General features: G+C 40.9%; 1 protein-coding gene across 8 annotated transcripts in view; it reads left to right on the top strand.

The window, feature by feature from the left end:
* Phf8 (PHD finger protein 8) overlaps positions 1-24075 on the top strand; it is a 120402-nt gene that overhangs the window by 93112 nt on the left and 3215 nt on the right. For all 8 annotated transcript variants that reach the window (XM_048335577.1, XM_048335575.1, XM_048335583.1 and 5 more), the window contains 3 exons: positions 583-678; positions 19689-19798; positions 23468-23801. In XM_048335577.1, the coding sequence (XP_048191534.1) occupies positions 583-678; positions 19689-19798; positions 23468-23801 (540 nt within the window). The remainder of the gene's footprint in view (positions 1-582; positions 679-19688; positions 19799-23467; positions 23802-24075) is intronic.

The raw sequence follows: 24075 nt of genomic DNA, 5'->3' as shown, positions 1-24075 counted from the left end.
TGAAAGGTCACTCAAATAACTCACTCACTAGATAGATGTTGGATGATCGAATCCAACCTGGGCACTTGTGGCTCATACCTGTAATCCTAGCTACTTGGGAGAATCACTTTTCCAGAGCAACCCGGGAAGAAAAGTATAAATGACTTCATCTCAAAAGAGGGAAGCTGGATGTGGTGGGTACAATGACAAGAAGCCTAAAAAAATAGATGTGGTCCATGTATGGGCTCAGACAGAAAGTGAACCGTATCTCAAAAATATCCAGAAAAAAAATAACCAGAGAAAAGCAAGACTTAAGACATGTCTCTGATAGAACACCTGACTAGTAAACACTAGGCCCTGAGTTCAAATCCCAATACTTCCAGAAAAAGTAAAAAAAATTAGGTTAATGCAGGGGTAAGACTTTTGCTTGAAAGGGTACAAAAGTGAGAATAGTCATAAATGTATGTGATACATTCAGGAACTCCTGCTTGAGTGTGAATGACATAAAGGAAATACTTGTATGGGAGTTGAAAGAACTGAAATACATATTATTCTGTCCCTTCTTTTGGATGAAATCTTATTCTATTTCTCTTTTCTCTATAGTCTACCCTTCCCTGGAGTCTGATGATGATGACCCTGCTTTGAAATCTCGACCCAAGAAAAAGAAGAATTCAGATGATGCTCCATGGAGTCCCAAAGGTGATCCAGTATTCTAAACCTCAAATTCTGCAGGGCAAACATTTGTCTAGCTTATATATTATATGCTAGAGCTAAAATGTCATGTGATACACAATTTTGTAATCAGTTCATCAGAACTAGGAGCAATTGAACATGTTGCTTTTTGATATTCTACAAGTTGAGATGAAAGAACAAAGGCCTTGAGCAGATTTCATCAAGGGTATATCCTAGGACTTCCAAAAACCTTTTGATGTCATCATGCCAGCCTTCTGGTAATTTTGTTGTTACATATGCCATTGTCCTGCAAGGTTTAAAACTCATCTATTGAGAAGTCATCTGTGAAGAAGGAATAATCACTGAGGTGAACATGGAATTTAGAGTGGATAAAGTGACTTTCTCCAACTCATTGGCTGAGTGATTTTTACATTGTAGTGTATGTCATTGCTGTTTAACTGAAGTTTAGTGACTTAAAACAGCATTTTTCATGGTTCTGTAGGTTGGTTGAGCTGTTATTTCCATGTGAGCTAGCTTGTCTGGGGCTGCATGGTATAAGATCTCCTTCAGCTGTCTGGGATCTGACCTAGATTGATAGAACACTTTTCCATGTAGTCTTTTCCAAGCCTAATCTTTTTCACAGCACAGCAGAGGGGCTGAAATTCAGTAGCAAGAGAGGACAGGTCTCAATATACAAGTATATTTCAAGCCTCTGTGTGTATCATGTTTGCTTTTGTCCCATTGACTAGAGCAAGTTACATGGCCATATCCTGATTTCAGGGCTGGGAAAATAGATTAATAGATTATTCCTCTTGATAGGGAAGCTTGGAGACACATTCTGAAAGGGCATGTGCGCAGGGAGGTGTGAGAAACTGAAAGTCTTCTATAGAGAATGTTGAGATCTATGGTATCCAGGAAATAAAGGGCCTGCTGTTCCCACTTAGCCTTATTTGGCCTTCCTGGTGTTAGCTTCTTTTCATCAACTTCTAATATGCCTCTCTTCTTTCCCCACTCTCTGTGAAGTCGCTAATACCATACATTGTCTTGTGATAAATACTCTATATTTACTAAACATTGACTGTAAAACTTTAAATCAGTAAATCTATCTGGCCTTTTATGTTTCGTGCCAGTCATAAGTCTTTAACTCAGGGTCTGGACATAATTCCTCAGTTTTTGTGCTCAAGGCTACCACTTGAGCCACAGCTACACTTCTGGCCTTTTTGGTAGTTGATTGAAGATAAGAGTCTCCAAAAGGGCTGGGAATATGGCCTAGTGGCAAGAGCACTTGCCTCCTACACATGAAGCTCTCAGTTTGATTCCCAAGCACCACATATATGGAAAAAGGCCAGAAGGGGCGCTGTGGCTCAGGTGGCAGAGTGCTAGCCTTGAGCTGGAAGAAGCCAGGGACAGGGCTCAGGCCCTGAGTCCAAGGCCCAGGACTGGCAAAAAAGAAAAAAAAAAAGAGTCCCCAAAAAATCTCAAAGCCACGGCTGGCTTTGAACCATGATCCTCAGATTTCAGTATATTCCTGTGTCTTGGTTTGTAAACAATATTTTAAATAAACACATAATATCTACTGAGTGGATTATATACTTCAATTCTCCCCTTTTTTGGTGCCAGTCCTAGGACTTGAACTAGGGCCTGGGTGGCGGCTCTGTGCTTTTTTGCTCAAAGCTAATGATCTTCCACTTGAGCTACAACTCCTCTTTCGGCTTTTTGGTGGTAAACCGGAGCTGAGTTTCATGGACTTTCTTGCCAGAAGCTGGCTTTAAACCACAGTCCTCACATCTCAGCCTTCTGAGTAACTAGGATTAATTACAGGCATGAGCCTCTGTAGCCCAGCTCTAAATTCTCTTTTAATGTAAGCTTTTGTGGAATTTTCATGAAGTAAGCATCTTATATGTGAACGTGTTGTAATTTATTTAGTGTATGGCATCTTAAAAAGGGCTAAAATAGCCAGGCACTTGTGGCTTACAACTGTAATCCTGGCTACTCAGGAGGCTGAGATCTGAGGATCACAGTTTGAAGCCAGCCCTGGCAGGACGGTCCATAAGACTCTTATCTTCAATTAACCACCAGACAACTGGAAGTGGAGCTGTGGCTCAAGTAGTAGAGCACTAGCCTTGAGCTGAAGAGGTCAGGAACTAGCACCCAGAGTTCAAGTCCCATGACTGACAAAAAGAAGGGTTTAAATACATGAGTATAAACATTGAAAACTGTGAGTATAAAAATGCTCTGTTTGGAATAAACTACAACTTCTAGTTTTATCTTTTTAGAGATGGTTTATGCAAATAAACAAATGCATGTATATATTTTTTTACATTTGTTTTACTCAGCTGAAATTTTATACATCACTACATCTTATTTAATAATATATCATGGAGAGTATTTATTTATTTATTTATTTTTCAAATTTTTATTATCAAACTGATGTACAGAGTGGTTACAGTTTCATACGTTAGGCATTGGATACATTTCTTGTACTGTTTGTTACCTTGTCCCTCATGCCCCCCTCCCTCCCCCCCTTTCCCTCCCCCTCAAGGTGTTCAGTTCACTTACACCAAACAGTTTTGCAAGTATTGCTTTTGTAGTTGTTTCTCTTTTTTTACCCTGTGTCTCTCAAATTTGGTATTCCCTTTGAATTTCCTACTTCCAATACCAGTAAACACGGTTTCCAATATACTCAGATAAGATTACAGAGATAGTGTAGGTACAACCACAGGAAGGTGATACAAGAACATCATCAATAATAGAAACTACACATACACATAGGACGTTGAAAGTAGTTACAACTCTGATATAACAATTGTTTCCATAACATGGAGTTCATTTAACTTGGCATCATCTTATGTGTTCATAAGGGTATAGCTATTGGGCCTTGTGATGCTCTGCTATGGCTTGCCTAAACCTGTACTAATTATTCCCAATAAGGGAGGCCATGTTTCTTTGGGTCTGGCTCACTTCACTTAGTATAACATTTTCCAAGTCCTTCCATTTCCTTACAAATGGAACAATGTCATTCTTTCTGATAGAGGCATAAAATTCCATTGTGTATATGTACCACATTTTCCTGATCCATTCGTCTATGGAGGGGCATCTGGGTTGGTTCCAGATTCTAGCTATGACAAATTGTGCTGCGATGAACATTGTTGTGCTGGTGGCATTACTATGATTTTGTTTGTGGGCTTTTGGATAGATACCCAAAAGTGGGGCTGCTGGGTCATAGGGGAGTTCTATATTGAGCCTTCTGAGGAATCTCCATACTGCTTGCCAGAGTGGCTGAACCAGTTTACATTCCCACCAACAATGAAGTAGGGTTCCCTTTTGGCCACATCCCCTCCAACAGTTGTTATTATTAGTTTTCTTGATATATGACATTCTTGCTGGGGTGAGATGGAATCTCAATGTTGTTTTGATTTGCATTTCCTTTATGGCCAGTGATGTAGAGCATTTTTTCATATGTCTCTTGGCCATTCTCATTTCCTCATCAGAGAAGTTTCTTTGTAAGTCTTTAGCCCACTTGATGAGGGGGCTATTGGTTCTTTGCGGTTTTGTTTTGGAAGAAGGTAATTTTTTTAGTTCTGCATATATTTTAGAGAAGGCCTTTGTCTGTTGAATGTCCGGTAAAGATCTTCTCCCAGTCTGTGGGCTTTCTGTTTATCTTGCGAGCTATGTCCTTTGCCGTGCAGAAGCTCTGCAGTTTGATGCAGTCCCATTTGTCCAACCTTTCTTTGATTTGTAGCCTTTCTGGGTCTTTGTTCAGGAAGTTCTGTCCTGTGCCAAGGAGCCCAAGTGTTTCTCCTACTCCTTCCTTTAGTGTTTTCAGGGTGCCTGTTTTGATTTCAAGGTCTTTAATCCATTTGGAATTGATTTTGGTGCAGGGTGATATATAAGGATCTAGTTTTAGTTTGTTGCATGTGTTGAGCCAGTTTTGCCAGCACCACTTGTTAAAGAGGCTATCTTTCTTCCATACTATTGTTTTAGCTCCTTTATCAAAGATTAAGTAGGCGTAGTTCTGTGGGTTCAATTCTGGGTCTTCAATTCTGTTCCATTGGTCTTCAGGCCTGTTCCGGTGCCAATACCAAGCTGTTTTTATTACTATAGCTTTATAATACAGCTTGAAGTTGGGTATTGTAATTCCTCCAGCACTGTTTTTTCTGCTTAGGATTGGTTCTGCTATTCTAGGTCTTTTATTGTTCCATATGAATTTCTGGATTGCTTCCTCTATTTCATTAAAGAATGGTGTTGGGATATTAATGGGTATTGCATTGAATTTGTAGATAGCCTTTGGCAATATTGCCATTTTGATTATATTAATCCTCCCAATCCAGGAGCATGGGAGGTTTTTTCATGGAGAGTATTTAGACTTATATCCAATAATACATCATTGCCAACAGTTTAATATAAATGGTTTTTTGTTGTTGTTGTTTTTGCCAGTCCTGGGGCTTGGACTCAGGGCCTGAGCACTGTCCCTGGCTTCTCTTTGCTCAATGCTAACACTCTGCCACTTGGGCCACAGCGCCACTTCTGGCCATTTTCTGTATATGTGGTGCTGAGGAATCAAACCCAGGGCTTCATGTATGGGAGGCTAGTACTCTTGCCACTAGGCCATATTCCCAGCCCCTAATGTAAATGTTTTTAAAGTTGTTAATAACAGGCAGAAGTGGCTCACATCTGTACTTCTACCTACTCAGGAAACTGAAATCTGAGAATTGTTGTTTGGAAAATTGTGGTTTGAAGAAAGCCAGAGCAGGAGAGTCTGTGAAACACTTATCTCCAATTAGCCATCAAAAAGCCTGAAATGAAACTGTGTCTCAAGTTGTAGGGCTCCAGCCTTGAGCAGTACATCTAAGGGACTATTCCAAACCCCTGAGTTCAAGCCCCAATTTTGGCACACATACACAAAAGTTCATGATAAACATTGCCAAATTGTTTTCCAGTAAGGTCATACCAACATCCATTCCAGTTGGCCATGTATGAGAAAGCTTATTTATGATATCCTTGCAGGCATTAAGCATATCTGTTAGGCACAGTGTTTACATTCAATTAAGAGAAACTTCTCAAGCATCCCAGATAGCTACTGTATCTCCAGAGTGGATTGTAGTTAGGAAGGGCAGAGAGAAAAGGAACTAACAGACCTCCTTAGTACCTCCTCTCCCCAAAGACTTTTCCCTTTTTTTGCACCCAGGGTTTTGCACATAGTAGGCAAGTGTCTTTTAGCTAAATCTTCAGATCTTGATTTTTTTTAAGACTGTCTTGCCTACAGTAGCCTTGGTTGACTTCAAACTCATTATTCTGCCTCTACTTCTAAAGTACTGGGATTACAAGCATGTGTCACCAATCTCTGCTGGGTTTCACCTCTTTTTTAACATCCATTAGTGGAAAGTGAGTCATATGGCCAAGACTATCACCGAGACTCACTCTTGTAATCCCAGCTACTCAGGAGAGATGGCTGGAAGGATTGCAGTTCAAAACCAGCCTGAGCAAGAAGTTTAGCAAGATCGCATTTGGGCATGTACACGTAGAATGTCAGCAAAGCAAGAAGTATAGATAAGAGGATTTCTGTTCAAGACTGAGTAAAATGTAAGAGACTCTATCTGAATAATAACTAAAAGCAAAAAGGGCTAGGAGCATGGCTAAAATGTGCTTGCCTACCAAAAGGAAGGACCTCCATTCAAACCCCACTGCTGCCATAAAAACAAAAAGTGAAAAGAACTAGCCTTTTTAGGTATTTAAAATTACTATGAACAGAAATATATTTGAATATACTATTTTACTACAATAACTTAATGTGGTTACCAGCATAAGAATACAATGTATTTTTTCCTTTTAAGATAAATTTTATTACAAAAAATTAGGTCAATACCATAGTAGCTTTTTCTTCCACCAAGAGTTAAGAGTTAATAATGATCATTTTTCACTATGTTTGCTTTAAACCCTTTTTTTTTGGGGGGGGGCAGTCCTGGGCCTTGGTCTCAGGGCCTGAGCACTGTCCCTGGCTTCTTCCCGCTCAAGGCTAGCACTCTGCTACCTGAGCCACAGCGCCCCTTCTGGCAATTTTTCCATATATGTGGTGCTGGGGAATTGAACCGAGAGCTTCATGTGTAGGAGGCAAGCACTCTTGCCACTAGGCCATATTCCCAGCCCTTTAAACCCTTTTTTTATGAGGCAGTTAAGTAAACCTTAGACATGACATCTCTAGTTCCTTGTTGACTTTCTAATTGTTTTATTACTGAGAATAGCATTTTGAGTTCTTGAACTGTTGTCATGGTATTATCTGTTTGTCCCTTTATTACTACTTTTTTGCCAGTACTTGGGTTTGAACTCAGGCCTTGAACTTGCTCAGCTTGTTTATCTGGTGGTCTACCACTTGAGCCACACCTCCAACTTTTTATAGTTATTTTGGAGATGGAGTCTCATGCACTTTCCTGCACAGGCTAGCTCTAAACTGTGTTCTTCAGATCTCAGCTTCCTGGGATTACAGGTAGGAGTTTCTGTTATTTGAAAACCAGGGCCTCAAGCATGCTAGACATACACTTACCACTGAGCCATACCCCAGCCCTTGTTGTACTTGTTAAATCATCTTCTTTTTTTTTGGCCAGTCCTGGGCCTTGGACTCAGGGCCTGAGCACTGTCCCTTCCTTCTTTTTGCTCAGATTCAGCACTCTGTCACTTGAGCCACAGCACCACCTCTGGCCTTTTCTATATATCTAGTGCTGGGGAATTGAACCCAGGGCTTCATCATGTATACGAGGCAAGCACTCTTGCCACTAGGCCATATTCCCAGCCCTGTTAAATCTTCTTTTTTTTTCTATTTATTGTCAAAGTGATGTACAGAGAGGTTACAGTTTCATATGTTAGGCCTTGGGTACATTTCTTGTACTGTTTGTTACCTCCTCCCTCATTCTGTTAAATCTTCTTGTTAGCTTGACTCTTTGGTCATAAAATGTTTGTCTTGGGGACTAGGGGTATATAGTTCATCACAGGGCACTTGCTTAAGCATATGTGAGGCTATGGGCTCGATCCTAGGCACCAACAAAGAATATTCTTCGTACTAATGATTTTTGTCTTTAAATCTATTTTGACTGATACTAGAAAAGCTATTCCAGATCTCCTTTGGATGTTTTCATTATTTCTTTGTCCATCCTTTATTTTTAATGTCTGTGTGCCTGAAGCTTGTGCTTGTGGATAGCTTATATTATATGTTTTAATCCCATTCCATTATTAAAGGATTCAGTCTTTTAATATAAAAACTAGCTAAAACTTATTTATACTATCCATTAAAGTTGTTCCTCAGTTATAGCCTTCCTTTGTGTTTAATAGCTACTTTGTAGTGTTCCATTCTGATTCTCTTTTCTGTAAATATTTGAGTAATTTCTTAGTGTCTATCCTGAGGAATTAACATTAACATTCTAACTTATATTTCGAATTCACAAGATCTATATAGTCTATTACTCTTCCTTACACTATTTTTGTCACGGAGTACATCATTATGCCTTCTATGTACATGATCATAGAATTCATTTTTCTTTTTGCAATTGTCTACCAAACCAGATAGGATTTAAGTTTATAAACAAAAAAATACACTTATATTGTGCTTTAAATGTACCTGTTTAGTTAATTTTACCAGTTCTTTTGTGTGTGGGTATGGGTTCCAGAAATGCAACTTGAACTCAGGGACTGGGTACTGTCCCTGAGCTCTTTTTTGCTCAAGGCAGCACTCTGTCACCTGAGCCACAGGACCATTTCTAGCTTTTTCTGAGTAGTTTATTGGAGATAAGTGTCTGACAGACTTTCCTGCCTGTTCTGGCTTTGAACTATGATCCTCAGATCTCAGCCTCCTGAGTAGCTAGGGTTACAGACATGAACTAAGGGGCCTGCCTTCACTTCCTGTTTTTTTGGTAGTCAGTTGGAGATAAACATCTCACAGACTTTCCTGGTCAAGCTAGCTTCAAACTATGATCCTCCAGATTACAGGCATGAGCCACTGACACCTGGCTTGGATGCGTTTTTAAAGAGAATCTCTTACTGCTTTGTAGAATCTGTGGTTTGTGATAATAAGCTGTAATTGGTTTTGGTGAATTCATGACCTCAAGCTCTCAGCTTTTTGGCATGTGGCAGCAGTTTTTTTGTGTGTTGTTTTTTGCCTGTCATAGTGCTTGAACTTAGGGCCTACACACTGTCCCTGAGATTCTTTTTCTCAAGGCTAGAACTCTACCACTTGAGCCACAGAGACACTTCCAGCTTTTTCTGAGTAGTTTATTGGTGTTAAGAATCTCATAGAGGGCTGGGAATATGGCCTAGTGGCAAGAGTGCTTGCCTTGTAAACATGAAGCCCTGGGTTCGATTTTCCAGCACCACATCTATAGAAAACGGCCAGAAGTGGCGCTGTGGCTCAAGTGGCAGAGTACTAGCCTTGAGCAAAAAGAAGCCAGGATGAGATCCTGAGTCCAAGGCCCAGGACTGGCCAAAAAAAAAAAAAAAAAGAATCTCCATTCGTTAAAGAGGCTATCTTTCTTCCAGAATTTTTTTTTAAAGCTCCTTTATCAAAGATTAAGTAGGCGTAGTTCTGTGGGTTCATTTCTGGGTCTTCAATTCAGTTCCATTGGTCTTTAGGCCTGTTCCGGTGCCAATACCAAGCTGGTTTTATTACTATAGCTTTATAATACAGCTTGAAGTTTGGTATTGTAATTCCTCCAGCACTGTTCTTTCTGCTTAGGATTGTTTTAGCTATTCTGGGTCTTTTATTGTTCCATATGAATTTCTGGATTGCTTCCTATATTTCATTAAAAAGGAGTTTGGGGATATTAATGGGTATTGCATTGAATTTGTAGATAGCCTTTGGCAATATTGCCATTTTGATTATATTAATCCTCCCAATCCAGGAGCATGGGAGGTTTTTCCATTTCCTTAGTTCTGACTTAACTTCGTTTTTCATGTTTTTAAAGTTCTTATCATAGAGGTATTTCACTTCTTTGGTTAAGGTATTCCTAAGTATTTTATGTTCTTTGAGGCTATTGCAAAAGTAGTTGCTTTCCTGATTTCAGCCTCAGCGTTCGGATCATTAGCATATAGAAAGGCCATTGATTTTTGAGGGTTTATTTTATATCCTGCAACTTTGCCAAAGTTTTGGATCAGTTCTAGTAGCTTGGGAGTAGAGTCTATGGGATTCTTTAGGTATAGGATCATGTCATCTGTGAAGAGAGAAAGTTTAACTTCATCTTTTCCTGTTTGGATCCCCTTTATATTTTCTTCTTGCCTAGTTGCCCTGGCTAGGAATTCTAGTACTATGTTGAAGAGAAGGGGAGAGAGTGGGCATCCCTGTCTTGCTCCTGATTTTAAAGGGAATGGCTTTAGTTTCTCACCATTTAGAATTATGATTGCTGTTGGTTTGTCATAAACTGCCTTGATTATATTCAGGAATGTTCCCTGGAATCCCAGTTTTTCCAGGGCTTTTAGCATTAATGGGTGCTGGATTTTATCGAACACCTTTTCCGCATCCAGAGATAACCACGTGGTTCTTTACCTTGCTCAGGTTGATGTGGTGGATTACATTAATTGACTTGCGTATATTGAACCAACTTTGCATCCTTGGGATGAATCCAGTTTGATCGTGGTGTATGATTTTTTTGATGACCTGTTGAAGTCAATTGGCCAGAATTTTGTTGAGAATTTTTGCATCTGTGTTCATCAGGGAAACAGGTCTATAGTTCTCTTTCTGTGATGAGTCCCTGCCTGGTTTTGGGATGAGGGTTATACTGGCTTCATAGAATGTGTCTTGTAGTGAACTTTCTCTTTCAGTTTCATTGAAGAGTTTGAGAAATATTGGTGTGAATTCTGTTTTGAAGGCCTTGTAGAATTCTGATGTGAATCCGTCTGGACCTGGGGTTTTCTTGCATGGGAGATCACTTACTGCCGTTTCTATTTCAATGCTGGTTTAAATCTTCGTGGTTGAGTCTGGGGATGTCAATTTTTTCTAGGAAATTATCCATTTCTTTCAAGTTCTCGAATTTGTTGGCATAAAGGTTTGCAAAATAGTCCTTTATTGTGTTCTGAATTTACATATACACAATGGAATTTTATGCCTCTATCAGAAAGAATGACATTGCCCCATTCGTAAGGAAATGGAAGGACTTGGAAAAAATTATACTAAGTGAAGTGAGTCAGACCCAAAAGAAACATGGACTCTATGGTCTCCCTCATAGGGAATAATTAGCACAGGTTTAGGGAAGTCACAGCAGAGGATCACAAGAGCCCAATAGCTATATATACCCTTATGAACACATAAGATGTTGCTAAGTGAAATGAACTCCATGTTATGGAAACGATTGTTATATCACTGTTGTAACTACTTTCAACGTGCTATGTGTAACCATAGCTTCTATTATTGATGATCTTTGTGTATCCCCTTCCTGTGGTGTACCTGCACTATCTCTGTATCTTGTCTGAGTACATTGGAAACCGTGTATACTGGTATTAGAACTAGGAAACTGAAAGGGAATACCAAAATCGAGAGACACAGGGTAAAAAAGACAAACGACTACAAAAGCATTACTTGCAAAACTGTTTGGTGTAAATGAACTGAACAACTCATGGGGGGGGGGAAGAGGGAGGGGGGGATTTAGGGAGGAGATAACAACCAGTACAAGAAATGTATCCAATGCCTAACGTTTGAAATTGTAACCTCTCTGTACATCAGTTTGACAAGAAAAATTTTTTTAAAAGAATCTCATAGATTTTCCTTCCCTGGCTGGCATTGAATGGCAATCTTCAGGTCTCAGCCTCCTAAGTAGCTAGTATTGCAGGCATGAGCCACCAACACCTGGCTGACTTTAGTTTTGATTATGATGTATGGTACTTTTGAGTTTGTTCAAGTTGTTCAGTTTATCAAGTTTTTCCTTTTTCTTTTGTTAGTGCTAGGGACTAAACCCTGGGTTTGTGCATGCTGGACAAGTACAGTGTTGTGCCACTGAGCTATACACCAGCTATTCCTCAGAGATATCCTTATTTCTTCAACTTGTCTTTCTTTATTCTCTCTGAACTTCTGAAAGTCCTAGTTCTGTTCATTTTCCTTTGTTCTTTAAAATTCTAAACATATAATCTCAATTAGACTTGTGTTCAAAGTTACTCATTTTTCTTATTCAAATCCTCTCTTCAAACCCTCTAGTGAGGCTTTTTTTTAGTTATTTTACATACCTAGTTTTAACTTTTTGAGAAGTAAATGATAAAGCTAATGATAAAGTAGATAAGCAGGGCTTGTGTTAGATAGATAGATGGGGTCCCAAGGGAGGAGACTAGTGTTTCTAGGAGAGAGCTACTTAACTTTCAGGATCATTCGACAGCCTGTGGGCTGTCCTCAGACCCAATCAAAGGCTCCACTTGGCCTGAACAAGCTCTTCATGCATTATTTAACCCTTTTGCCTGGATGTCACTTCCAGCACACCTCTGGAATACAGTCAATTCATTGTGCTAACCTTCCAGGGGCAGTGAGCCATGCATGATGTGATGTCCAGACATGTACAGCTGCTGGCAACCATGGTGAAGTATGTACAAACTCAGAGGGAGAAAAGCCTTTGCCTTGATTTCTTTCCCAAGGCTCTCTACTCTCATTTTCCCTTCTGAAGAAGTAACCCTGACTGCTCTTATGAGAGAAGAGGTGATATCCATTTTGGTTACTTTCTGATCACCAAGAGAAGACAGATAAGCTTATACCTCTTGAGGGTCGGCCTCTATAGAGGCTTATGGTAGTAAGTCTGTACTTGAAGTTTTATTTTAATTTTATAACCACATTCTTCAGATCTCAGCCTTCTGATTAGGATTACAGTCATGGAGGCACTGGTGCCTGCTTTTCAGTTACTTTTGAAAGGGCAAGCACAGGTGACTCCATTTGGAATCTAGCAAAAATCCCCTCTTAATCTGAACAGGTTTTTTTCTTTGAACTGTCTCTGTAGGATCCTACGTTGCCAGGATAAGTTTTGTCCTGGTGGGTCTCTCCTCATTGCTGGGAAGATATGTTCCAGTTTGTTTTTTTAATATTTTCATATTTTAATATTTTGCTAGACCTGAGGCTAGTTCAGTGCCTGGGTGCTATCCCTGAGATCCTTTTGCTCAAGGCTAGCATTCTACCACTTGAGCCACAGCTCCACTTCCAGCTCTGTTATTACTTGGAGTCTCACGGACTTTGCTACACTGACTGACAACCTTCAAATCTCAGCCTCCTGAGAAGCTAGGATTACAGTACAGGTATGAGCCACCAGCTCCCAACTTGTTTAAAATTTTTAAGTGCTTGTTTTTTTAATTTCATCTCTATTGGTTTTCGTTATTTGTTGGGAAATCTTCCTCATACCTTTGTAGACACTGCCTCTTTTATTCTTTGAACATATTTGACTTTCCAAATTACAAAATAGATAATTTTGGACTTTAGATAAAGTCCTTATCTAGTAAGTCTAACGTTGTTTAAGAAGTTAGGGACAGTTTCTGTTGATTACTCTTTTCTTATTGATGTATATCCTTGTTTCTTTGTATATCTTACAATTTTTGTTGAGAAGTGGACATTTAAAATGCTGTGTCAACTCTGGAAACAAAATTCTCCTCACTCTGCTCCCAAGGATTCATTGTTGTTGTTGCGTATTGTCATTATTATTTGTTTAGTGATTTTACAACTAACTGTAGAAGTCTACATTTTTTGGTGTATGTAGCCACTGACATCTACACTCACCCTAAGAATCATCTAATGATTTGACAGATTTCTTTCAATGCTGGAATCTCATAGTGCTTTCTTAGGGCCTCTGTAGCAGTCTCTTTTGGTCCAGAACTTCAGTGCTCAGCTAGGCAATTTACAACTCTGCCTTAGCTTTCATTCATGCTGTACAAAGCCTCAAAGTCAACTAAAAGTGTGTGCTTAGGGTCTTCTCAAGTCTTTCAAACAGCCCCTACATATCTATTTGGCTTTCTAGAGGCCCAGATATATGTGGGAGCTTCAAATATCATATGGCCATCTCATTCCTTAGGTTCCTTTTAAGCATAGGGATTCATCTATTGTTTGCTACAACTGTTATGTATTACCTTTAAGCTGCTGGGACATTAAAAGAGTTTATAGCCAGAAGCTGGTGGCTCACGCCTGTAATCCTAGCTACTTAGAAGGCTGAGATCTGAGGATTGTGGTTCAAAGCAGGAAAATCCATGAGACTCATCCCCAACTAACCACTAGAAAACCGGAAGTTGTGCTATGGCTCAAGTGGTAGAGCACTAACCTTGAGTTGAAGAGTGTAGACAAAATAATACCCATTGACATAAATGAGATAAAGTTATATGTGCTATTTTTTATACATATAGATTATATGTTCCAAAGGGAAAAGATCATTGGGACCAGAGAGCTCCTAAATGCTTTTCATGGGAAATCACTGTCAGGGTATTTTGGAAGGTTGTATAGAATTTTGAATAGGTGGACAAAAGAAAAGAAGCATAATCGAGGCAGTGTTGATGATGAGGATGAAGACATAGGGAGAAAGGATGCGGTGTACATACTGGGTGGGGAGGTGTAATAAGGAAGCTGTCTGTCTAAAAGAACTGAAGATATGGTTTCTTAGTCTATTTTCTGCTGCTATTGTTGTGCCAAGTCGCGAAACCACCACCAAGAAGACCACTGAGACCCAGACATTCTGAAATGCAAAAGCAAGGCAAGGCTTTATTTAAGCGAGCTGCAACTCAGGCCTCGTCCTACCCACAGACACAGCGGAGGTTAGGAGGGAGCCTCGAGCTGTGATTACACAGGGCTTATAAAGGCAAAGAACAAAGTAACAACAATCAGGTGTTCAAGCAAGCAAGATTAGGATACAGGTACAAATCTGATTGGCTCAGGGTTCGATTCTAAAATGGGGTTCACGTGGTAAAATGGGGCCTGACTTCAAAGTCTGGCAGGCACTTCATTTCCCCCTTTTTCTTTTTGGTACCTTGGGAGCCAATCATGGCTCCATTCTGTCCATTTCAAGGCTTGCATGTCTAGGGGATGATATAGAGATAAGGCATGGGCCAGTAGGGCCCAACGTAGTAACCAAAGGGCCTGTCACCATTTCTCACAAGTACAGTCTCTGTACCTCTGTTTTGCATGCCTCTAGTTTATCCTGCCTCATCTTCCCCAAAACAACTCTGGTCCCTCGGTTTTAAAGGGGGGCTGATGGGTGAAGATCATTCTTCTGTAACTTCTTCAGGCTGACTCAGGGGTGTTGACCTTATCTAGCCAGGAACCTATAACCTTAGTCTACTTTACCAAGTGACTGCAGGATTACTGCAAACTGAAAATTAATTTTCAGCTATACAGACTTACCATTAGCTGTATAGTGTTTAATATCCAAATGTAAGCAACAAAATAATACATAAACTTCTCAGCTGTGCTCTAAGTGTCGGGTGGCTATACCTGTAATCCTGAGCAAGCCCAAAACTACCTAAAATAAGGGGTCACCTCACTTTGGAGTGAGCTGCCAAAATAACATCAACACTAGCCAGGGTAGTAAGGAAAGAAGGCAAAAAGAAAATTATAACAATATTCAGTCTAACTTTCTTTTCTTGAGGCGAAGGCGAAGCAGCTGAGTTGGGTGATTGGAGACCTCCCATGTTCCACCACGGTAGTCGTCGTCCAGGGCAAAGTGGTCAGCTGGCCTGGCGTGGAAGCAATGAACCCAAGTGGTGATGCCGTCTAGGGTTCCTTCCACCGTGGTTCTAAGGATTTCAGTCCCCTGGTCTGAATAAATGGGGGGTAGGGACAGAAGCAGAATCATATAATGCCTTAAGTTGGGATCACATTCTTGTGCACGAGCTGCAAATAATCGAGTTTACACAAAAATTCAGCATCATCCAAATCAGCAAGCAATTCAGTCTGAAGGCTAGGGATAATGGGCGGGGCGAACCGTACATTATTTCAAAACGAGTAAAGCCAAGCTGATAGGGAGAATTTCTTACTCTAAGCAGAGCAAAAGGAAGGAGTGACACCCAGTTTACGCCAGTCTCTAAGGCCAGTTTAGTTAAGGTCTCTTTTAGAGTCCAATTCATTCTCTCTACCTGACCTGAACTCTGGGGTCTATAAGCACAATGCAATTTCCAATCTGTCCCCAGTGCTGCAGCTATTCCCTGACTTACTTTTGAGACGAAAGGTCTGACCCAATGGTGGCTAGGAAGCCATACCTGGGTAGGATTTCTTCCAGGATCTTCTTAGTCACTACATTCGCAGTCTCATGCTTTGTTGGATAGGCTTCAACCCATCCTGAAAAGGTGTCTACAAAAACTAGCAAATATTTGTAATTTCTGTGAAATCTACTTCCCAATACACGCCTGGCCTATTCCCACAGAGGCGAGCTCCTTTAGTAATCTGTTGATTGGGGGCATTGGCAAGCTGACAGACCTTTAACAGATCTCAATAAGGACACAATTTCAGGTCTACAAGCTTTTTTTCCTAAACAGATGTATCAGCTTAAAATTCTCACTGCCAGTCAGAGCTTTGAGTAAATGAGTGGGGGGGTGAGATTTTAATCTATCCTCTCATTTGACAAACTTACCCTTACTAACCACTATCACAGATGACTGGTAAGTTCCTGCCCAGTAGACAGACATGGGCATTGGAAAGGCATGCTTATGAACTATTCTTCTAGGACTTCCCGGCTTTGATTAACTTTTGCAAGGCCAAACAGGAGTGACTCTAGGATCTGACACCATCTCTGCCATCCAAGCAGTGGCTTACTGCCTCTGGATGCTCCATCACTTTTGTCCCAGGAGGAGTGACTTTCCACTGGACTTGGACTCAGGGCCTGAGCGCTGTCCCCCAGCTCTCCATCTCAAGACTAGCACCCTACCACTTTGAGCTCCACACAACTCCGTTCCCAGCACTCTGCTCGCTGATTAGAGACAAGTCTCTCACAGGGACCTTTCTTTGCCCGGGCTGGCTTCGAACCGCAGATTCAGATCAGTGAGTCTTATAAGGGGCCACTTTACTCCAATTATAAGCAACAAGGTGGTCCACACAGAAGGTAGTTTTTAAGCATGCTCTCTTACCTGGAACTTATTAAGGGTCAGTATTAGATCTCGACAAACTTGTAGGAATCACCTGTGCTTCTCTGTGGGCCTGCTGGAAACTTACAAAAAACCTACAAAGAAGCTGGAATGGCAATTAAACATTTTGTAGCCATAATTCTCCTTTTCTCACTTTTCAATAATTATTTAGGACAATTTTACTTCCAAATTTCTTATCTAGAAATGTATTCTTGATTTCCAAAGCCTTTTTAACACTAACACAACACTTTAGCTTTTATCTGCATCAGAAAAACTGAAGCTCACAGGCATTCTGAAACCAGGTGCCGCCCTTTGCCTACAAGCTGCTTGTTTCAAAAGAGCCTCTTTTTTTTTTTTCCTTCAGTCCCAGTTACTGCATGGCATGAAGACCTTTGAATTTTTCCTTAATGCAAGAATTACAATTGGAAATACTTATCCATTCAGCTTTCTAATATATTAGTGAGAAACATTGACCCATATTGCCATTTCTTCCTACATACATAGAGTTAATGAGAGTTTAATTCTATCCCCATTAGTTTAGTATATATATATATGTCCTTTTAAATCCAAATTTCTGACACTTAGCTCTGATTTTTTTTTAATTTTAATTAAAAAACCCTGAGAAATCCTTTAAAGCATTTGGTAATGCCCAAACTTGATGACCCTTTGACTTTAAACTTAAACTTAGTTTTGCATCATACTGCAGTCTTGAACATGTTCACACTCACACATGCACACACATACATTTTCAAAAGATCTTAAAGCGCGCTGAATAAGCTTCGGCCGTACATTTTAAGACAAAAACCTTTAACAAATGATTTTAGCATTCTCCAGCCTCATTTTCCAGGGCTTGATAGTTTTAGTAAAACATTTTTAGTCTTAGTAAAACATTTAACACACCAAACAATTTTCTGCTTAAGAAGGCTGGGTGGGGGTCCCTCTAGAGTTCTTTTTTGTGGACATTCTCACTGATTGATTGTGGGCTGTTACCTGTACACCTTTGCAGTGAGCTAAAGTCAAGTCCAGTGGAGTGGAAGGAACATTCCCCATCATCCGTTTGTCAGTCAGGCACAGCGCAAGAAAGAAACACACAAAAATAATCACAGGCACAAAGACCAGACAACACTTACAGACAGACTTAGGGAGCCGCGGCTTACAGGTTCGACTGTGTCTCTCCTGCCCCTGTGAGGGGGGAGACCACAGTCTTGAGGCTCTCTCTCGCGCGTTCCTGTGTAGGAGTGGACCAGACAACCCCAAATATAGAGTGGACTGGACGGGCACCCATTAGAAGGGCCTCCCGGTCCAGTCCTTCAGGTTCAGGGTGGTAGTGGGAAGCCTGAGTCCCCTGTGGAAGGCATGAGGCGTTCCCCAAGTCCTCCAGGACTGCCCATAGGAGCGTGTCCACTCCAGCTAGTCCTTCACTACCTACAGGTTCAGATTCAGGCGGCTGGCCAAAACAGAAAACAAAACTATAAATCACACAGACACAGACACACAGAATGAACAGCGCTATTTTCTTACCTTCGAAGTCTGGGGTCTCGGGGGTCTCTGGGGCCATCCCGGACGAAACCCCAAATGTTGTGCCAAGTCACAAAACCACCACCAAGAAGACCACCGAGACCCAGACATTCCGAAATGCAAAAGCAAGGCAAGGCTTTATTTAAGCGAGCTGCAACTCAGGCCTCGTCCTACCCACAGACACAGCAGAGGTTAGGAGGGAGCCTCGAGCTGTGATTACACAGGGCTTATAAAGGCAAAGAACAAAGTAACAACAATCAGGTGTTCAAGCAAGCAAGATTAGGATACAGGTACAAATCTGATTGGCTCAGGGTTCGATTTTAAAATGGGGTTCACGTGGTAAAATGGGGCCTGACTTCAAAGTCTGTCACTTCACTATAACAGTATCAAAGACTGGGTAAATCCTCAACAAGAAGTTTATTTGCCTCATGGTTCTGGAGGCTGGAAGTCCAGCTGCAAGATGCTGGCACCTGGCAAAGGCATTGCTCCATCATTCTGTAAGCAGAAGCTATCATTTGATGAAAGAGCTGAAATCCCTCTTCTGTAATCAGTACCACAATAACAGGTTTTATCCATTCTTTGATTGGTTTATTTGGAATTTTTTGGTCTCAGTACTGGGACTTGAACTCAAGGCCTAACATTCACACTTGACTTTTTTGTTCAAGGCTGGCAGTCTACCAGTTGAGCCAAACATCCACTTCCAGCTTTTTGGTTGTTAGTTGGAGATAAGGATCTCACAGGCCTTTCTGCTTGGGCTGGCATTGAAACCCTATCTAGCACTGAGCTAGTACCTCTTTAAAGGTTAAAATAATAAAATAAATTTGCACTTGAGTTGGGAGGGACATTCAAACCATATTAGTGGGGGAGGAAATAAGATTGGGAAGCAGTTTGGCCAGGAACAACAACAACAAAAAACATGAACCATAATCACATTAATCACTGTGTTTTGAGTATTTGTAAATTAGCTTCTTATCTCTTGTGAAGCAAAACGGGAAGCAGAAGACTAATGAGACTACTTGGCCTGGGTGGGTGGGGTGGAGCTGACTTTGAGCTGGATGCTAGTGGTTCACACCTGTGATCCTAGCTGTTCAGAAGGCTGAGATCTGAGGATAGAGGTTCAAAGCCAGCCTACACAGGTAAAGTCCACGAGACTTTTTATTTCCAGTAAATTACCAAAAAGCCAGAAGTAGAGCTGTGGCTCAAGTGTTAGAGTGCTCTTCTTGAACAAACAAAGCTCAGGGATGGCACCCATGTCTGAGTTCAAGCCCAAGACTGGCACGAAAAATAAACATTGATGAGACAAGGGGTGTGACTCAGGTATTAATATACTGTTAGATTGCTTCCTATCTGCACAAGGTTTTTGTTTCAGTTCCCAGTATTGAGGCGAAGAAAAGACATCTTTGGAGTAGCTGGAAAATATAATTGGCATTTGGATAAATATCTTAAGAGAGTAACACCTTGTGCTGTTTCCTTGGTAGCACGCGTAACACCAACTCTACCCAAGCAAGACCGTCCTGTGCGTGAGGGGACCAGAGTTGCTTCCATTGAGACAGGTTTGGCTGCAGCAGCTGCAAAGCTGGCACAACAGGTAAGTGCTGACACCAAGGCATGACCTTGCTACCAATCCCAGTTTCCCTTACAGCCTCAAAGCTCACATGTTCTGGCAAATAGGACCTCATCATTGTCTCAGGTAACGGTTCATCTTTATCCTTGGCAGCATACCATCCCTTTCACATACTAACTCTGACAAGCTACTTCCATAGGTTACACAATTGACATGATTTAGAGCTAGACTAGAGACAAGTCTCAAGTGGTAGAGTAACAGCTATGAGTAAGAAAGCCAAGCGAGAGTTCCAGGCCCCGAGTTAAGCCCCTAGTGTCAATATCCATAAACATAAAAAAAAAAACCAAAACCCTCTGATAAGAAGGATTTTCTCTGTCCTTTGCCCTCAGATTGTGGGGCTCAAATTCCCTGTCCCCCCCGCTTTTCCCGGGGAGATGCCAAATCCCAAATTATGAAAGACAGTCGGCTCTGCTTCTCCCGCCTGCAGGAGAGGCGGAGCGTGTCTTTATCGGACTAAGCTGAGCTGAAGAAGGATGCCGAGACCTCCCCCCATCCGTCTCATGTATCAGGAGCAGACGCAGGACAGAGATTTCGGGGAGCCGGTTTGGATGTTCCACCAGTCTCAAAAGGACTTTAATCAGGGAGGGGTTTATATAACAGTAATGGCGGGTAGGAAGAGGAGGGACTAACTGAATATTAGTGATTGCCTCATTGGGCTGTCCATCAGGTGATGTCACGGAACTTCCTCTATGGGTGGAGACCACAGCCCCCCAAGGACCAGGTCTCCGCCATTACACACATGGCCGAGCAGAGAGGCGGGGGCTGCTTTGCTTCTCTTCAGGTTGAGGCCGGAAGGTGGGAGGGACTACCTTCCACACAGCCCCAGGGCTGGGGGAAGGGCAGCGCCTCGGGAGCTTTCATCACCCTTCCCCCTTCTAGGCTAAAACTGAATCCCCAACATCAGATAGTCCTGATGAAATGGCTAAGTTGAGTATACTTCTGGTCATGGTGGTGCACATTGTTAATCCCAGCTACTTGGGAAGCAAGGATCAGGAGGATTGCTGTTCAAAGACAGTCTGGACAAAAAGTTACTGAGGGAGCCCCCCCCCCCCCCCTGACCATCTCAACAATAGCATTAGCAGCAATATAATCTTAGCTATATGAGAGGTATAAGTTATAGGATCACAATCTAAGGCCAACCCTGGGCAAAAAAATATGAGAATCTATCTGGAAAATGACTAAAGCAAAAAAAGAGCTGGGGATGTGGCTCAGCATAGGCCCTGAGTTCCAACCCCAACACCAAAAAATAAAAATTATCAACTACCTACCAGTATTGAAATTAGGTGTAGTGGTAGGTTTTTCCTTCTCCAATATCTCTTTCTCAAGATCTTATCCACTATTTTTTGTCCTAAAGAGTCACTGTCACTAGAATCAATTTTATCTCTTGCATTACAAAGTTGTTTAACACATATAAATGTGCTCAGAAACTCATGGACATTTAGAAGTGAATCTGCTGGTTCTTTTCTTTCTTTTTTTCTCTTTTGTTTGTTAGTCATGGGGCTTTAACTCAGTGCCTGGGTGCTGTCCCAGGCTTTGAACTTTTTTGTTCTACTACTGAGTCATAGCTCTACTTCCAGTTTGGGGCTGGTTAATTGGAGATGGGAGGGAAAAACTTGGAGAGGGCGATGGAAGAGGAAACACGGTTCAAAACCAATTCTACTCATTACCTGATTCATGTAACTGCAACCCTTCTGTGTATCAACTCTAATAATTTTTTAAAACGTTCCATGGGCTTTCCTTCCTGGGCTGGCTTTGAATTTGTGATCCTCAGATCTCAGCCTCTTGAATAGCTTGGATTATAGGTGTAAGCCACCAGTGGTTCTTTTCTTTGTCAATGTCTCCTTAGCTTCTCATGCCACATCCTACATCATAGAGCATTATCAGGCATCTGTTTTATGTTAGACACTTCTATGTATAATGTTTAATGTAATATAGACAGTATACTTGTTCAATAGATACTATTTTAATTGTTACAGGTGAAAAAATATGAGACTTACTTAAATGACTAATCCAGGATAAGATACCAGTAAGTGGAGAAAAGATTCAAACCAGTAAATAAAGAAGAAAACTCTAACTGCAAATTTTATGATACTTGATATTTAAACTAAATGGGATAGTTCAGTCTGTACATATTTTATATAATGTTCTGTGGAGCTAAAATTAAAAATGTCTTGAAAGCTGTTGTCAAAAACTAGCAGAGATCTATTTCTATTAATGTATATCTTTTTTATTTTGGCCAGTCCTGGAGCTTGAACTCAGAGACCGGGCACTGTCCCTGGCTTCTTTTGCTCAAAGCTAGCACTCTACCACTTGAGCCACAGTGCTAGTACTGGCCTTTTCTGTTTATGTAGTGCTGAGGAATTGAACCCAGGGCTTCATGCATGCTAGGCAAATGCAAGCACTCTACCACTAAGCCACATTCCCAGCCCCTATTATGTATTGTTACACATAAGCTGTAACTTAAAAAAGTGGGTCATGCTGCTTTAAAATAAACAGATAAATTAATTACAGTTGTGAAAACGCCACTTAATGCCATCTAAGGAGTAACTTCAGTTTGGGTTGAGGAGAGGATACATCAAAGAAGAGGTTTTGGAAGCAAGACTAGGATAGTGTTGCTGAGAGTAGGCAAATAAATGTAATCACTAATTTGGTCTGTGCATTTGTATAGCATTTTAAAAACTGAAGTCATTCATAGGTTCTCACCATCATTTTTCCAGGTTCTCAGGGTTCTGAATATCTCTTATACAGGTAGCTACTATGTCATGGATGGTTGATCCATACAGCAGTAGATAGATGAAATCCAAGATTTGGGGGAGAAGTGACATAACTCTGTCCTGTCCTGTCCAATAGCTTAAAAGATTTTCAAGTCCTCTGTTAGAAGAAAAAGACCAGCAAGAAGAAAAATCATTGTAAAAATATAGGATAATTTGCCACTTGTTAAGTTACTATCACTTGCTATGACAATAGCAGATACTCATTTATCATTTTTACAGATCAGGTAACTGAAATTCAGGAAGATTAGGAACTTTGACTAAATCATCTAATTTATGGAGTACAACTCTGGATTTGAGCTCAGGTTTTTCTCATTTCAAAGCTAACAATCTTTTTACTCAAAGTTGAAAATTTTTCAGGGTATGTTTTCAAATAGAGTCAGATCCAGTTCTCAATCAGCTGTGAGGCTTTGAAGTCAAATTACTTAATATTCCTGCAGCTCAGTTTTTAAAATCTATAAATGGTAGTTTTTCTTTCTTGGGGATGTTATGACGATTAAATAAGATAAAATAGAGTTCTAAAGTGCCTCAGCTACTTGTATAAGTTTAGTCTAATTCTATTGAAAAGTCCATGGTCTACTTCATTAGTGGTAATGCAAGGATCAAAAGCCAAATCTCCAAACTCATTTGCAGTTCTTTTGCCACTGTACTGTTAAGTGGCAATGCTGACTTAAGGGTAGGTGATAGCAAAGAAATGGCCCCAGGTGAAAGACGGTGTTGTGTTTATGTACAGGCTAGACTTGGATAGGGTAGGGAAAAAGTAGCAGGTTTCAGAACTACATTGATCATTGTCTTGTTCCTTTTTTGGGAAATTATATTTTCTCCACTTCTGATCTCTTTGTCTACTTGGCTTGTGTTTCAGGAGCTTCAAAAGGCCCAAAAGAAGAAATATATCAAGAAGAAGCCTTTGCTGAAAGAATCAACACAGCCTCGCCCTCAAGAAGCCAATGTTAATGTGACAATACCAGCCCCAACAGTGGCTACTGCACCCCAGGAGCTCACATCCTCCTCACCCTTGCCTCCTGAACCTAAGCAAGAAGCTGTGTCTGGAAGTCTTGCTGACCATGAGTATACAGCTCGTCCTAATGCCTTTGGAATGGCCCAGGCAAACCGCAGTACCACACCCATGGCCCCTGGTGTCTTCTTGACTCAACGGCGTCCTTCAGTTGGTTCCCAGAGCAATCAAACTGGACAAGGTACATGGGCCATATAGTGGTAGAAAGAAGGGAATCTTAGAGCCACCTTCTCCAAGCCCTATGTGCTCTAACAGATAAGAACTCCAAGGAGAAAGACACTGAAGGCCAAATTAAGATGCTTGGATGTGAGCTTATGGGACTTGGAGAGATGGAATGCTGTTTAAGTAGAGGTTTATATTTAGGTTCTTTTGGTGGTTGTAGAGTAGAGGGTGGACAAGAATTGGGAAATAGCTTAAAAGGAAACATACAAAGATTCAGGAAGGAATAAAGAGAA

The sequence above is a fragment of the Perognathus longimembris genome, chromosome 28, assembly GCF_023159225.1.
Source record: "Perognathus longimembris pacificus isolate PPM17 chromosome 28, ASM2315922v1, whole genome shotgun sequence".
Classification (NCBI taxonomy): domain Eukaryota; kingdom Metazoa; phylum Chordata; class Mammalia; order Rodentia; family Heteromyidae; genus Perognathus; species Perognathus longimembris.
Note: the sequence above shows the minus strand (reverse complement) of the source record. Positions and strands in the feature narration are given on the sequence as shown.